Source organism: Volvox carteri (genome assembly GCF_000143455.1).
Source record: "Volvox carteri f. nagariensis unplaced genomic scaffold VOLCAscaffold_97, whole genome shotgun sequence".
NCBI lineage: Eukaryota > Viridiplantae > Chlorophyta > Chlorophyceae > Chlamydomonadales > Volvocaceae > Volvox > Volvox carteri.
This window is the reverse complement of record NW_003307640.1, coordinates 29963-46378: the sequence shown is the minus strand read 5'-3', so window position 1 is coordinate 46378 and position 16416 is coordinate 29963. Positions and strand designations below refer to the sequence as shown.

General features: G+C 57.5%; 1 protein-coding gene across 1 annotated transcript; it reads left to right on the top strand.

The window, feature by feature from the left end:
* The first annotated feature begins 15076 nt into the window (after nucleotides 1-15076).
* VOLCADRAFT_108178 (uncharacterized protein) lies at nucleotides 15077-15783 on the top strand. Its single transcript, XM_002958528.1, has one exon. It carries the CDS (start codon nucleotides 15083-15085, stop codon nucleotides 15443-15445), a length of 363 nt encoding a protein of 120 aa, XP_002958574.1. The 5' UTR covers nucleotides 15077-15082; the 3' UTR covers nucleotides 15446-15783.
* The last annotated feature ends 633 nt before the right edge of the window (nucleotides 15784-16416 follow it).

Here is a 16416-nt window from a genome sequence, read left to right as displayed (position 1 = left end):
GCCCTTCCTCGTCAGAATCAAGCTGCTCAGCTGAGTCGCTGATTGCTGCAGTTGTGTGTTGCCGCTTCGCTGGGGGATCCTCAGCTTCACTCAAATCGCTGGCTTCACTGACTTCAAGAGCGGCAACTACGGCATGCCTATCCTTGTCTTCTGTATTATCTAATTCTTCTTCTAAATGTTTGGGGCATTGCGTCTGCGGACTTTCTGAGCCGTTTGCTTTGGTCAAGAATGAATGAATGCCCCGTTGACCTAAGTTGAATGCAACAGCGGGCCGTCTCATGGTGATATCATCAAATATTTTATACATAAATGGTGCATAAGCTCCAAATGTTCAGCTTTATATGTGCAGAAGGCATTTGGGGCGACTTATGGCCGAAGTAATCATGCTTTTAAATGTTTCCTTTGGCTCCCGCTCATCCCTATCATGATTGCCTGTCGGTGGCCAGGTTGTCTTGGGGGGGATGTGCGGGGTCGTGGGGCTGCCGCCCCACTTCCCCGCACTTTCCCCTCTCTCCTGCCCCTTGTTCTTGGAAAGCTTTAGGCGAAAGTTTTTATCGGCTGGCATTAGCAAGCATGTGGGCTGTGTGCCTTTTCCAATGATTGAAACGGTTTGTTTTCTTGCATTGGTCGTACAGTGCAAATTGCCCACACATTGCTAGTTGCTGCAACAGTAAAGTATAAGCAATTGACGAAGTGTAAGGAGAATGTCAGTATGGAGAATTAAGCATCTAAATTTGTGATTACAGTCGAGGTCCCCCCCATTTAAACTGGGCAGGTTGCAGGTTGTCCGCCGTCACCAGCATGTCGTTGGCAGTGTGCACCACGCTGTTGCCTCCGCCACCTCCGCTGCCATCGGGCATGTTAGACTTAGCACTGTCAGCACTATCACCCGAGCAGCGGTGGACATCCCGACTCTCCGCCGCTGCCACTGCTGCTGCTGTCGGGTTGGCAGGCCGTCACTGACCGGGGCTGCGGCATGTGCAGGGACTGCCATTGACTGTGGGTCTTGCGATGGAAGGGGTGTTGTTGGGGTCGCCGGGGGCGGGGTAGCCGCTGGGGTCGGCAGCATGGTGGGCGGTGTAGAGCCGCCGATAGTGTCCCTGCCGCCGGGGCAGTCGGGGCTAGTGCCGAAGAGGGTGCCAGCCTGTTGTGAACCGGGCTGTGGCAGTCGTCATTGAAGGTGACGTCGCTGCTCATGGTCACCTTGCCCTCAACGAGGACGCGGTGGGTGGCCATGCCATGCTCCGGTCAGCGGTAGGTTCCCGCCTTTGCACGAGGACTGAGTTTGTCCTGCTGGCTGGCTGGGATGCGGATGTAGGCCAGGCAGCCGAAGGTGTGGAGGTGGCTGATGTTGGGGGGAAAGCCGTGATAAGCTGCCCACGGTGTGGCCTCCCGGCCCTGAGAGGGGGCCACATTGTGCAGGAGGTTGGTGTAGAGTGCAGCCTCCAGCCAGTAGCTGACCGGGAGTGCTGTGTCATGCAGCATCGCCCGCACACAGTTGAGGAGCGTGTGGTTGAGTCGCTCCACCGCTCCGTTCTGCTCTGGGGTGTACGGCGCCGAGTGGGTGTGTGCGGTGCCGTGCTGGTGCAGCCACTGCTCCAGTTGCTTGGCGACGTACTCACCACCGTTGTCGCTGTGCAGCATGTGTACCCGTGCGTGGTTCAGGTGGCGGGCCTCCAGCTGTGTCACCATGTCCTGCAGCACTTCGCCCATTGGCTCTTGCTGGCCAGCATGCAGACGGCGGACAGACCAGTGGCACCATCCAGCAGCATCAGCAAGTAGCGTGCCCCCCCTCGGCCCGTGGTGGGCATGGGCCCGCACAGGTCAGAGTGTACGACCTCCAGTGCGTGCTATGGCCGGATGCCGCAGCTGGGGTGGGCGGTTGCGGTGGCCTTCACGGTGACACAGGCCTCGCAGACGGCCTCCACCGCCTGTCATAGTGCCGCTGGAGTGACCTGTGGCCCCTGCACCAGCTGCTTGCTGATCAGCTGCTTCAGCACGCGGTAACCGAGGTGACGGTACTGGCAGTGCAGGTGCTGTGCTGCCGCAAGTTCGGCGACTGAGCATTCAGTGGCCCCGGGGCTGCCGTTGCCTGGTTGCCCTTTGCCGTTGCTGTCACCGTTCGGTTGGCCTCCACCGGTGTGGCTGCCGGCGGTGCTGCCGCCACGGGTGCTGGTGATGGTGGTGGCACTTCCACCAGCGCTGCTACCTGCGGCCTGGCCCCTGCCAGCTCTGTCACCCGTGGTGCTGAGGGCATTGACGGTGATGTCAGTCGGCGCCTGCAGGTCCACGTCCATGCATCGTGCCCACGCTCACTCCATGGGGTTATAGACGGGCTGTTGTGCAGGAGGCTGATGCATAAGAACCAGCAGCCCGTCTTGTCCATGCTGAACGTGACCGAGTAGCCGCGTGTCATGAGGTCTGTCGACCTCTCACGAGGTCGACAGACGTCAGGGTGAGGCCCGAGCTGGGGACGTGCAGCATGTTGTGCAGCCGGACATTGTGTCCATCACGAGTATGCAGGTGCAGCTTCCCTGTTCCCACGACATGTTGCCCCACCCCATTAGCCGTGGCGCGCCGGCGGGGACATGGTTGTGCAGCAGGGAGCGGTCACCCGTGAGGTGGTATGGTGAGCCTGAGTCGAGGGTGACTCGTGAGCTGCTTCCACTGCGGTCGATGACCAGCACTGGGGCACGGCTCTGGCGTGGGCTGCTTCTGCTGCTGCCCGAGCCGCTGCCACTGCTGCCGCCTGCAGTGTCGCCACCATTGTGGTGGCTGTTGCCGCATCGAGCATGGCCACATTCATGTGCTCTGTCAGCCCTGCTGTTACCGCCATTGCCGCTGCCAGTGCCCCTGCCGCCACAGTCACGGTGGCGGTTGCAGCTGCCTCAACTGATGTTGCCGGCGGCATGCAGCTGCTCGAATGTGTTGCTGCGGTGAAGGCCGACGGACTCGTCCGCCTGCTTAATGGGACACTCGCGAACGTAGTGACCTGGCTGTCCACAGTAGTGGCAGGTGTCGCTGGCCCCCACGGTGCCTGCAGCACCGGCGGCGCTGCCGATTCCACTGGCAGCACGGCCAGGGCTGACAGCTCCCACCAGGCTTGTCTTGCTTGCTTAGGTCTTAGGGTTGTTCTCCTTCTCACGCAGCATGAGCACAAGCTGTGGGGTTGTTAAGTTGGGCTGATACATCGTCAACTCGACGGTGATGGTGCACTGCGGAGGCAGGCCATGGAGAATGGCGTGGTGCATCATGCTCTCGTCCCACTGGCCGCCGGCCACAATTATATTGCTACGGAGCTGCTCTGCCTGCTGAACGAAGTCAATGGTCGTCTTCCCATCGCGCATGCTCAGCTGTTTCTGCGGCTCCAACAGGCTCAGCCGGGCCTGGGATGCAGAACGCAATTGTTGCTGTAAGAGCTGCATGGCGGCGAGAATGGTCTGGCAATTCCTGAGCAACTGCTTGATGGGCAGTTCACAGGACAGATGCAGGTAGCCGAGCGCCTGTGCGTCCTCCTCCAGGGCGTCTTGGGCGTTGCGGCCCGGAGGTGACGGGTGTTGATGTAGTCTTCAACTTGGATGTTGCAAAGAAATCGCCTAAGTCGCCGAGCCACTGGGAGTAGTTCGACCCATCCGAGAGGAGGACACCCTTACATCCCTTCCCCATGATGGTTGCCTAGCGAGCATGTCTGATCAAGCCGCGTTCCCTGCCACCTTTCTGGCAACTAGTTGATGGTGTGATGCATCGTTGTTGCGGCGTACGATGGCTCCTGATGCGATTTATGCCCTTTCAGCCTCCCAGGCATGTCCCCACAACTGCCTCACAGCCACCGACACATCTCACGGCGGGGGTTTAATTGCGTCCCAATGGCATACTCCAGGCCGGTTCCGGCCCGGTTCCGACCTAACGGGTCCAGTTAACGAGATGGGTAACCGGTCGGTAGGATTACCGGGCGAACCGTTATCCGTTAACCGTCCCCAGTAATCGGTAACCGATGTCGGTAACCTGGCATGAGCAAAAATGCATTTCTGATTGCAACCAGTTTCTTTGTGACAATGCCCATTGTCACAAGGTTCATGCCCACGTGTCACAACCCGACAAGCTTGAGGAGGTTAAGGCAATGTGAATGCCGGGTGACAGGGGTGACAGTCTTGTGCAGGCACATTTGGAGACTAGTTTACACTGAGATTGGGGTGATGTTGGATTAGAATACTTGCAGTTCATGACATTGAGGAAATGTGTTGCATAGGCATATCCAAACGTTTCAGAGGGACGTTGTTTCGCCCGTAACAAACTTGTTACGGGCGAAACAAACTGGATTTCCACAGTCCCACCACTCAAAGAGCTCCCCACACCATCGCAAAGTCCCTTTTTTTACAAACACATGTAACAAGTTGTCATAGCTTGAGATTGTCGATATATGACTGCTGGATTGTGACCAGGCCATCTCCTTACATGTCTTGCTGCACCAGCATGAGCAGTGATCCCTTCTGTTCAAAATATTCAGGCAACATCGCAATGAGGCAAAACATTGTGCCGAATCTGCCGTACAAAGAGTGTTCAAAGCTTCACGCTACTAACAGACGAATACATAAGCATTCATTTACCTTGAAAGAATAAAGGAATTTTATAGCTTTATACAAATTCGCCTATCAGCAACTCTCCCTGGTCGTTCAAAAGTTGCTTGAAGATTCTACCATCTCCATACTATGAAGGAGCGCTTCTTCATTTCTTCATTTTATCTGAACCTTAACGTATCCTTCCAACACAATGTCCATGGACAACGGTAATGAGGTCGGCGCCTACGAGTTTGACCGGAACGCCCTGGACAACATCGCCCGTCAGCGACAAGATCGCCCACGCAAGAAATACAGCCAGCATCGTCCAGTGGATGAGCTTGGAGTACATAAGTTTGCCAGGGCAAACAATCTAAGTCAATTTACCGCGTGCCAATTGGAGGATGCCTTGTCTCAAAAGTTTGTCCTAGCATAGCTTGCGTAGCTAGTATTGCCTGGTTTTAGTTGTTGCATGTAAGCTTGTGAGTTGGTGGCCTGGTTCATGCTTATGGGCGACAATTGAAATGCCGGGACAATGACTTATTAGGGACAATGACACGGCATTTCACGCCCTCAAAGCGGGAACAAACACTAAAACTAAATACATACATAGTTCTAAATCTTCTACTACAATTTTCCTGCAGTGTTAGAGGCCTTTAATTAATATTGGCGAACGATGCTTCCCGCGCTACCGGGATACTCCCTATGGCATAAACATGCCGGTTACCGACCGTTTGGGGCCCATTAACCCAACCGACCGTTAACCCAACTGATCATTAACCCAACTGGCCGTTAACCCAACCGACCGTTAACCCAACCGGGCCGTTAACGCCATTCAACCGGCCGGTTGGGTTAATGGGCCCCAAACGGTCGGTAACCGACATGTTTATGCCATAGGGGCCATGCAGCCCATGCCGCCGGAAGTGCGGCCGACTTGCCATTTCGCGGATGGCTTCAGCCCTGATACTACAATGGGTTACATATTGGCTATGTAAGCGGTCGTGCGCGGGCGAGCAACATGAGCGGCGTTGTCCTTGTTCATTTTCCAAAATAAACTGCAGCGGTGTGACTAGAAATTCGGTCGGAGTGCAAAGCGCGCACAATTTGTCAAATATGTGGTCTTTATAAGCGATTGGGCTTGGCTGTTTGTTATAACTCGCGAAATTGGCGACGCAATTCAGGTAACGGTACGAGGGGTCGAAATTCACCCCCCCCCGGGTCACTTTAGACTTTTCGTCCACTTTACCGGTAACGTACCGTTACCATGTCCGAACCGACCACTTTTCCCAAAAAGTCTTAATGTAATGTAGCATGTGAACTGGCTATTATTCTCATTCTCCCATTGTACCCACGACCATACGCGGGCCTGCATCACCCTGAATAGGCTGATTTCCGAGGGGGGCGGCAGTGACAGGCCCTGAGGATCCGTCGCCTCCCGCACAAATTCAGCCACCAGGCATCTTCTCCTCTCCTCCATAGGCCCACATTGCAGCTGTGTCGCCAGGCGAACCGTGAGGTGTGCCAGCGGGATGGCTTCCGCCATCCCAGATATACACCACCCAATTCACCCAGCAATCATACCTATCACTTGCATGCTGGTCAGCAGTGGTGCTGGTGACGGTATGACAGCCTCCTCCCCTTCCGCTGCCACTGCATCGGTTCCGTTAGCCCCCGCTGCTGCTGCTGCTGCTGCTGCTGTCGCCGGGTCTCAATCATTTTAGCAGCTTCGAGCCAGGCAGGGTTTATGCTGCTATGCAGCACCGCGAGGGCTGCCCGGGTCACGGGTTTATCCCACGTGGAGATCGGGGTAAACAGGTCGAGGTGAGTCCGGGCCCACTCCAGCCACACCGTCCTAGGGAGGGTTGCCAGATCACTGCTTTCTGCCAGGGTCCAAACCCGCACCAGGTCCCCTACCGTCTGTAGTTTCCTGCAGGTAGCAAGCCCAGGCTATTGGTACTCCAGGCCGGGGTGGCGGCCCTGTTCCGTTGGGTCAGTCCCTCCAGCATTGGGGAATAGCGGATTTCCCCATAATGTAGTCACCCAGCACCGGTCACCGGGTGTCAGTGGGTTGGTCCCGATGTCCTCTGGTGGCGGCAAGTGTCCCAGGGCCCCCACAATCTGGCTGATATCCTTCGGCAGGTCATGAGTCCCAAGCCAGGGCCCAGTTGGGCTCGTGGTTGTCAGGGCCCATGGCTGGAAAGCGGGGTTCGTGAGCAGAAGGTAGGCTGAAAGCGTGCGGACCCAAGGATGGATACCTCTGTCCACCTGCATATCTGTGTCTGTTGCACCTGTATCCGTTCTCGTGTTTCCTGTTCGCAGCCCTAGGGTTGTGATGACAAAACGAGCTGCCCACACCGCATACCGGGCTTGGATGTGTTGCCAGAGCTCTTGAGGGGCAGCAGACCAAAGCCTCCTGTCGATGGGTGACCAATCAGGAGTTCCTTGGGCACGCCAGTCAAGTGTCGGCCAGGATCATCTGGGCCTTGTTGGCGGTCGACCAGGCGAGCTGTGAGTCTCTCTATCTCGTCCAGCATGCGGTCTGGGGCCAGTCTGCCATGCTCCATGTGCCAGGTGACCGTCCACAAGCCATACACCGACGCCACCGTTGCCCTTCCAAATGCTGACAGCGGGAAGCGGGACAGATGCTGCATCCGCCGTTTGGCCTCTCACATCCTTTTCATCCAGTCCGGCTGTGGTGGGGTCACCTGGTTGTCTGTCGGCAGGTTCAGGGCAGTAGCAGTGGTTACCACCTTAAGTCCTCTGATTGTCTCCTGCTGGGGGGCTGTTAGCTGGGGTCCTGCTGCTGGTGCTGGCTGCTGTTGTTGCGGTCGCTGCTGGCCAATCCATAGCAGTTCCACTTTCTCCAGATTGAGTCGCTGGCCAGATGCCCAGGCAAATGTTTCCATGGCCTGTAGGAAGGAGGGGACTGATTCCGTGCCATCCAACACCACTTCCGTGTCATCTGCATATTGGCAGGTGGTGACGGGATTTGGGTCGGACGGTTGCAGCTTAATTCCCAACTCCTGGCTCCGGAGCCAGCATTGGAGAGCTTGGGTGATGGAGAGGTACAGCAGAGGCGCCAGGGGGCAGCCCTGTCGGACACCAGCCTCCATGTCTACCAGCCTGGACTTGTACCTTTTGACCATCGCCCAGTGTAACACCAGGCAAAGAGTACACAGTTTGGAGATGCCAGGGGAGCTGATCCCTCTTACATCCCTCCCCCCCTCAAGTGAACATCCTCGGGCGCCCCCCCGGGCATATCCTGTAGGATTTTAGATTGTTTGAGATCCTGTAGGATTGGAAGTAAGTTTGTTGTTTGTGACATTTCGTCAGTCCCCGTCCGAGATGGAGGACTGTGGGTTTACTCAGCTGGTAGACTTCTCGCCCGCCTGGACATCCACCTTTGGGGTAAGAGTATGCAGCATCATGCCTGGGATGTGTTATGTAACATATAAGTTATGTTCACAACCGGATTCAATCCCGGGATCTCCCTCCTTCCTAGCAACTCGCACCATTGTAACATCAGGCAAAGAGTACTCTGTTGAGAGATGCCAGGGGTGCTGATCCCTCTTACACCCGGGCTCGGGTTTCACTCAGTAGCAGATGTACCCACGCACACAGCTGTGGCCCTGCCCCCATCACCTCCATGGCCACTAGGTGGAAGCTGCGATCCACTGTATCGTATGCTTTGGCAAAGTCCAGGAATGCCAAAAGCCCTTGGCAGTTCTGCTTGTGGAGGAGGTGTGACAGGTGGTGCAGGAAGAGTACGCTGGCCCCAATCAGGCGCTTGGGGAGGAAGGCAGATTGCTCGGGTGATGACCCGTCCCAGGGCTGGGCCCAAGCGGTTCACCAGTACCTTAGCAAAGAGCCGGTAGTCCGAGCATAACAACGTGATGGGGCGGTAGTTGCCGGGGAGCTTGGGGTCGCCTTTTTTATAGAGCACTGTGATGATCCCTTCAAGGAAGCCTGCGGGCACCTGCCCGGTCGTGCCAATGGCAGTGAACAGGCCTGCCATGGTATTACCTATGGCTGACCAGAATTTCCTGGAGATGTCGGCTGGAATCCCATCCCGCCCTGGGGCCTTGCCAGGTGCGTTCTTCTTGAGTGCCTTCCGCAGTTCGGTGGCTGTGATCTTTTTGGCTCCAAGCTGTTCATCTGCCTCTGCTGGGAACTTAATGTTGGTGCGGTGAGGGAGTTCAGAACGGCTTGGCGGGCCTGGGGGCAGATGAAGTCCGGGGCCTTGCTCACATCCTTCCAGAAGTCGGCTACCACCTGGGGCAGTTGAGCAGGGTTGGTAACAAGTCGGCCGGACAAGGCTTGCAGGGTGACAGGGGCTGGTTGTTGGTCTATAGCCTGGGCCTGGAGGAAGGCTGTAAGGGATGGGCTCGGCCTCTCCCTTGCCTGCAGCCAATACCGAGACGGCTGGTTCCCAAGATCCTATCTCACCTAGACGCCGCAACATGAAAAACCCGGTCTCATACCCTGAAGAACCTAGTCCTGCACCACACGTGCACCTTCGAGTACGGCCCCCCCTTCTGGGTGCCCACCTCCCCCTCATCCGCGCACTCGCTACGGCCACCTGTTTCCACTCACCACCCCTCAACCCTACATCCTCTTGGTGTACTCTTTACCTCTTCCCCTCCCCCCCCGGCTCTCCCCGCCCTTTCCCCGGTCTCCTCCCCCTCCGCCGGTACGGCTCCCCCAGGCAAATAAACCCTCCCTCCCCCATGTCCCCTTGCGCGGCACCCCCCCAAGCCCCATCCCTGATCCCGCCCCCCTCACAACCTATCCCCTCAACCTCCCTCTCGACCTCCCTACCACCCCCACCACCTCAAATCCCCCCTCCGCGCCTCGACACCCTATCCCCTTATCCCCTAAACTCCAGCTCCCGCCGCGTCTGCTTGACCATTAGGTCGTGATGTCCACCGCCTTCGCGCAGTGCAGTGCTCCCCCGACGATTGACAGGATCGGGTGGTGGGGTCCCACTCCGTCCCAGCCCCGCCTTGGGACATTGAGCGTGGTGAAAGAGCGCAAGCACGCCCAGAAGTCCACTACTGCCCGAGTGCAGGCGTATTCCAGGGGGGTTGCTGCTGCTGTTGCTGCTGCTGCTGCTGTTGCTGCTGCTGTTGCTGCTGCTGTTGCTGCTGCTGTTGCTGCTGCTGTTGCTGCTGCTGTCGCCGTCCCCGGTCCCACGATGGGCCCCTGTGTTTGATCCTCGAGTACTGGCGCGTTCAGCAGCGGCCCCTCGTGCGGTCTCACTCCGTTGGCCAGGTGAAAGAAGTCCGTTATTTGCCGCTGTTGGGGCCCTTGCGCCTGGATCTGTTGTGCTTGCTCTGGCTGTTCTGTCGCGGGGTTAGCCGCCCTTTCCAGTCGCCTTCCGGCTGCTCGCAGGCAGCACCTGCCTACCTCCATAGCAGACAGGGCCGCCAGGGTGATCACATCCCAGGGGGCCTGCTCGCAGCCGGTCGGGGCTTGGACCAACCACAGCTGCTTCCGGGTGATGCCGCCTGTCGCTGCCTCCTGGGAGGGCTGTATGTCAGTCAATCTGCTCCTGGACAGCTTGTGCGAGGGGGCACTCCCAGAAGTGGTGCATGCGTGGGGAGCAGTGCTGGTTGCTGGCGTTGCCGAACCCTCCACACCCACAGCACTTAGGCACCATGCGGGCCAGGTGCATGTTGCCGGGCAGGGGGATGCCATCCATGGCGAGCCGCCACAGGGTTTCTTTGTTCTCGTTCTCCCACCACACCCCCGACCACAAGCGGGCTTGTGTCGCCCTGAAGCGGCTTGTTTCCGCTGAGGAGGAAGGTGCCGTTTCCTGCGGGTCCAACACTTCTTGCACAAATGCTGCCATCAAGCGTCCCCATTTCTCCTCGGTGGCCCCGCATTGCAGCTGTGTCGCTAGGCGGACCGTCAGGCGTGTGAGTGGGATGGTTGTTGTGCCGCCCGGTATCTGCCATCCGACCCGCTTTAGGATCATAGCCATCGCCTGAGTGCTGTTGGGGGTGCTTGGAGCCACCATATCCCCCGCTGTTGGCATCTCTGGCTGCTGCTGTTGGGGTTGCTGCTCATGCGGCTGCATCTGTAGCTGTTGCTGCGGCTGTTGCTGCTGTTGTGGCTGCAGCTGATGCTGTATCTGTAGCTGTGGTTGTGTTTGCATCTGTTGTGGCTGTACCTGCGGCTGTGGCTGCGGCTGAGGCTGCGGCTGTAGCTGCGGCTGTGGCTGCGGCTGTGGCTGCGGCTGTGGCTGCGGCTGCGGCTGTAGCTGCGGCTGTGGCTGCAGCTGTGGCTGCGGCTGTGGCTGCAGCTGTGGCTGCGGCTGTGGCTGCAGCTGTGGCTGCAGCTGTGGCTGCGGCTGTGGCTGTGACTGCGGCTGTGGCTGCAGCTGTGCCTGCGGCTGGGGTTGCTGTTGCTGTTGGGTTTCCACTGCTCTTGCAGCTTCGAGCCAGGCTGGGTTGATAGCGCCATGTAGCGTCTTAAGGGCTGCCAGGGTCGCTGACCTGTCCCGCGTGGGTGCTGGGGTTGATGGGTCGAGGTGTGTCCTGACCCATTCGGGCCAGGTCGACCTGGGGAGGGAGGCCACTCGAGTATGCACCACTAGGTCCCAGACCCGCACTAGGTCGCCCCACCGTTTGCAGTTTCCTGCATGTAGCGATCCCCACGAAGTGCGTCTCCAGGCCCGGGTGGCGGTTCAAACTGTCTGGGTCTGCCTCACCGGTATTGGGGAGCAACGGGTTACCCCACAACACGGTTGCCCAGCACCACGGTCCAGGGGACAGGGGGCTGGTCTCGATATCCCGGAGCAGTGGTAGGTGTCCCAGGGCGCCCACAATCCGGCTGATATCCGTGGGTAGGTCACTTCTGCCGAGTCGGGGCCCGGCTTGGCTGGCGGTCATCAGGGCCCACGGTTGGAAGGTGGGGTGGGTGAGCAGCATATAGGTGGAGAGCGTCCGGACCCAGGGATGGAGACCACCACCTGCCCTCCTGTGTCCCCCGGTACCACCTGTGGTTCCTGCAGCTCCACCTGTCCCTGGCCCACATGACGCGTTAGATAGCCCGAGGGCCGCTATGATGAAGTGCACAGCCCATACCACATGCCGAGCCTGGATGTGTTGCTGGAGGGGCAGCAGGCCAAAGCCTCCAGCCGACGGGTGGCCAGTCAAGAGATCCTTAGGCACCCCTGTCAAGCGGCGGCCGGGGTCTTCTGGGCCCTGCTGCCGGTCGACGAGGCGGGCCGTTAGGCGTTCTATTTCGTCCAGCATAATGTTGGGGGGCGGCCCACCATGCTCCATGTGCCAGGTGACTGTCTGCATTCCGTACACCGATGCCGCTGTGGCTCGACCGAATGCTGATAGCGGGAAGCGGGAGAGCCGCTGCAGTCGCTGCTTGGCTTCCCTGAGTCTCTTCATCCAGTCGGGCTGTGGCGGGGATGGCTGGTTGTCAATCGGCAGGTTCAGGGTGGTGGCGGTGGTCACCACCTTGAGACCTCCTCTTGACTCCTGCTGAGGGGCAGCTGATTGGGGTCCGGCCTGGGTTGCAGGTTGCGCCTGCTGTTGGTTTAATTGGCCAATCCACAGCAGCTCCACTTTGTCGAGATTTAGGCATTGGCCAGATGCCCGGGCAAAGGTGTCCATGGCCTGGAGGAACGATGGTACTGAGTCTTCACCCTGCAGCACCACTTCCGTGTCATCCACATATTGGCACACGGTGACTGGTTGTGAGTCGGCTGGCTGTAATTTGATCCCCACGTCTTGGCTCCGGAGCCAGCATTGTAGGGCCTGAGCAACGAAGAGGTAGAGCAAGGGTGTGAGGGGGCACCCTTGCCGTACCCCTGCTTCCATGTTCACCAGCTTCGATTTGTAGCCATTCACCATCGCTTGGGCTCGTGTTTCCAGGCGCAGAGCTGTGGCCCTGCACCCATGGTCTCCATTGCTGCCAGGAGGAACCCACGATCCACCGTGTCATAGGCCTTGGCGAAGTCCAGGAATGCCAGGAGCCCCAATGAGAGCAACAATAATAATAAGCTCCAATAGTGTAGGCAGAATGCCGGAATTATGGAGCTGTCAGCTGAAATAGTGAATTCGAATTCTCAGCAAGCCATACGGCTGCCGTACATAACCTAGCTTAGAGGCTATACTCGCTTTTGCTCCTGCCGCATCTAAGCTACAATTATGTCCTATAGCCTTCATGGCTTGCTGTATGGTTGCGTTCGGGGTGCCGGATAGGACAGGGCGAGGCGAAACCGGGGCTGCCAAGGGCCTTACACTACTGCAGACAGAAAAGATAGCAGGAGGGGCCCTCTGACTCAGGCGAGGCCCAGGTTGCGCGTGGTTTCCAGTGCGGCATCGTCTTCCAGCCGGGTATATAGCTGAACCATTGCGTCCGTCTTCCAGCGACCATGGGCCTTGCGGGCTTCTTCAGATACCCCTCTGGCTGCTGCCGCACTGTTTCCCCCGATGCGCATGGAGTGTGGCATGATGCCGCGCTTGATGCCCACGGCGCTGCACATGGCAGCGAGCTTCTCCCGGAAGGAGGTATAGCTGAGGCTGGGGATCGGTGACTGAACAGAGCCGGTCCTCTGCTGCAGCTGGTGGCCTTGCTGTGTCGTCTTAACCCTGCACAGCAGCGGACCCACATCCTCCACGGGGGAACTGGGGACACGGACATAGTTACCAAGCGCCAGCAGCCTCTCTGTCAAGCCCACTGGGCAGGCCACGCCCCCCACGCGCGCGATCCGGATGGTCTGCCCTTTGCCCTCCTGGTCCGTTTTGGACCTAGGCAGTGTGATGGCCATGTGAGTGTCGTGCAGGGTGAGCAGATCAGACTTGACGGAGATGTGGGCTAGGTCGTTGAACCTTAGGAAACCCGCGAACATAACTGATATGGCCGCTACCATCATCAGGTCTGGCAGTGAGGCATCCGGCCCAGCGAAGTGAGCGGCCAACATGCGGACATGCTCTGGTTGCATGCTTTCCCTGTGCAGCTTCTTCCCTTGCAGTGTGCGCCTGCCCAGGTCCCGAACGAGGTTGCATGCTGGGTGCTCCGTAGGTGAGGGGCGGCCCGTGAGGAAGAAATGGCAGGCAATAGCAGCGCTCGCTCCCGCGATGCGACCCGGACCTACTTCATCCGCTTGCACGGTTTGGTAGACGTGCATCAGGTACATGGCCACTATCTCTGGCCTGATGTCGTAAATGTCGCTCGCCCGAATATGTAGTAGCTCTGCCCAATCTAGGAACTCCTGCCATGGCTCCTTGTACTGGGCGACTGTGCTGCTAGCTCGCACCTTGTGTGCCTGGCTTGCCAACGCCAGAGCTAGATCGCCGATCATTGGGTTAGCGTCCAAGGGCACCTGGCCAAGCAGTGTCTGCACGCGTGCCCTTATTCCTGTGAAAGCCGGGGGGCATAAGGGTCGGGGGGCACAGCGATCCAGCGCGGGGAAGGTGTTTGGAAATCGATGAGAAGTGCGAGCGATAGCCAGTTAGCGGACCCTTTTGGGACCTCGTTTCCCGAAGACCCTGGCAGGAAAAGATCATACGCCTTGCCCAGCTCTCTTAGGCCGTGGACGCAAGGCGCAAACCACTTCCCGTCTTGAGTCAGATAGGACCACCAGTCGTGTGTCGGCCAGAGGGGAACGATCAGACAGATGCGTGCTTTGCACAGCTCTGCGTGCCGCAGGACCTTCACCCAGCAATTCCGCCCCCAGTGGAACCGAAAGGCATCTACACCCGCGGTATCTGGCGTGAAAAAGCGGGAATAGTATTGTGGCAGCTGGTGATTGGTGTGTGACGCGAAAAGATCAATGTCAAAGGGGCCCCAGGCGGTGTTGAGCCTCTGAAATTCCTTACGGTTCACCATCCAGTCGTCCCGGTCCTGCAGCTTTGAGAGGTAGTCCGCCAGAGTGTTTTCTTCTCGCGGCCGCCACTCCGCCTGCAGTGTGATACCCTCGGCAATACAGTACCAAAAGATTTCACAGGCAATCCGGTACGATCATACCATTTGGTACGCTCCACGGTGATGAGGTGCCTCTCCAGGTGATGCCGAACCACGGGGTTTAAGCCCTCAAGGAAACGTTCGGCGACTTGGTGTTTACTGACTCTACCGTCCAGCTTCTTCTCAAGCGCTAGCAGCATATCCTTGAAGACTATGGGAGAGAGAGCTCCCTGCTGCATGCTTTTGAAGCGCGCAAGATCACTTTCAGCGCGCGCGGAGGCAAAGTTTTCCTCTAGGATGTGGGCGTAATAGTCAAACAGTTGACGCGGGGAGACGGTGTTGGCTGCCGCACCTGGTTCGGATACACCAAGTGTGCTGCGGCTTTAGATATGAGTAGGGTTGGCACTCATCTAAAGTCGGTTTTCTAATCTAATTATTTCTCTTGAGAATCTCATTGAGAATTTAGAAGGTCTTTTTTGGCACTTGAGGAGACGGTTGGGTCGTTATCTAATGTACGGCACTATAATTCTTTATAAATCTTTAGAAGCCATATATTTCCTTACTAGACCGGTAGGGTACCGGATGAGTGCCGTGATTTCATGCCAACGCTGACTGCACGCAAGGAGGTCGAGCAGACGGTTGGCAAGTCGAAGGTGAAGAAGGTTGAGCTGGCCGGGCTGCCGTTGCGCCTGAAGTTTTGGACGGTGCATATGGCGGATTCGTATCCGGCCCTGGCTTTCGTGGCCAACCGCGTCCTCCGCATGCACGCAACCACCTGCGCATCAGAGCGCAACTGGTCGCTGTGGGGTAACCTGTTCCACAAGGCCCACAACCGCCTGGGGCAGATGCGTGCGATGAAGCTCATCTTCATCCGCCAGAACGACAGCTACGCGGCCAAGCGCAACACCCTGTCGGATGAGGAGGTGGTGATGCAGCTGCTGGCCGGGGAGGAGGAGGAGTGAAGTAGCTAGGGATTCAAGTTGTTCGGTCGGCATTGGTAGCAGTCTATGTCTGCTGAACTTGGCCAGCATGGGATCTTGATGGCATACCATGTCGGCTTTTGTGCATTGCCAGGGCTTAGGAATGATGATCTGGGCCCTGATTCGTTGAAACTTTAACCCTTAGGGTATGGAGTTTAAGAAGCATCAAAGGGATAAGCGCCTGTGGCGTGAACTCGACCGTCCAGTGCGCCCTCGCATGCTGTGACCCATGGGTCAATACTGCGGCGGAGTATAATTGCTTGTTTCTGTCGTGCAATTGTGCTTCGCAACGTCCCAAAACTTAATTATTATAACAAATATACCATACAGAATCATCCTACAAAGTTTCAGAGCCAGTCATGCATTTCCCAGAAAGCTGCCAAAACTTGAGATTAGAATATAACCCATTCTATTGAGATCTCATGAGATCTCAATAGATTGAGATGAGAATACTTTTTTTTCTAAACTTTGGGGTTACCCTAGATATGAGGTTTTGCCTGTGTGAGTTGTACCACGCTTCAAATGGCGTGTTTCGTCCAGGCAGAGCGTCCAGGTACGACTTAAGGCTCTCAACAGACAAGTTGTTCCTAGAAAGAGGGTAGGCAACTCCTTGCTGGAAAACCTTAGTGAGGAAATAATCCAACCTGCTGTGCTGGAACGGGTCGAGAGTGGGGTAGAGGTTCTGCATTATTTCGTCGTCTGAGTCGCTATCCCTAGAAAAGATAGGGTTGATGTAGGTGCGGGGCCTACCTAGCGCTTCAAAGAGACGCGACCACTTCTCCCTATCGGAATCTGTTCCGCGGGTTTCTAGTGGAGCAGTAACCTCACCCTCAGTTAGAGCTAACTTAGTCAGGGGAAGTTCCACCTGTACTGCTAGGCCACTATCGGAACGCGAGCGCGGAATACGGGCGGCTTCACTAGTACTAGACCCTGAGGTGGACACCCTACGTGTA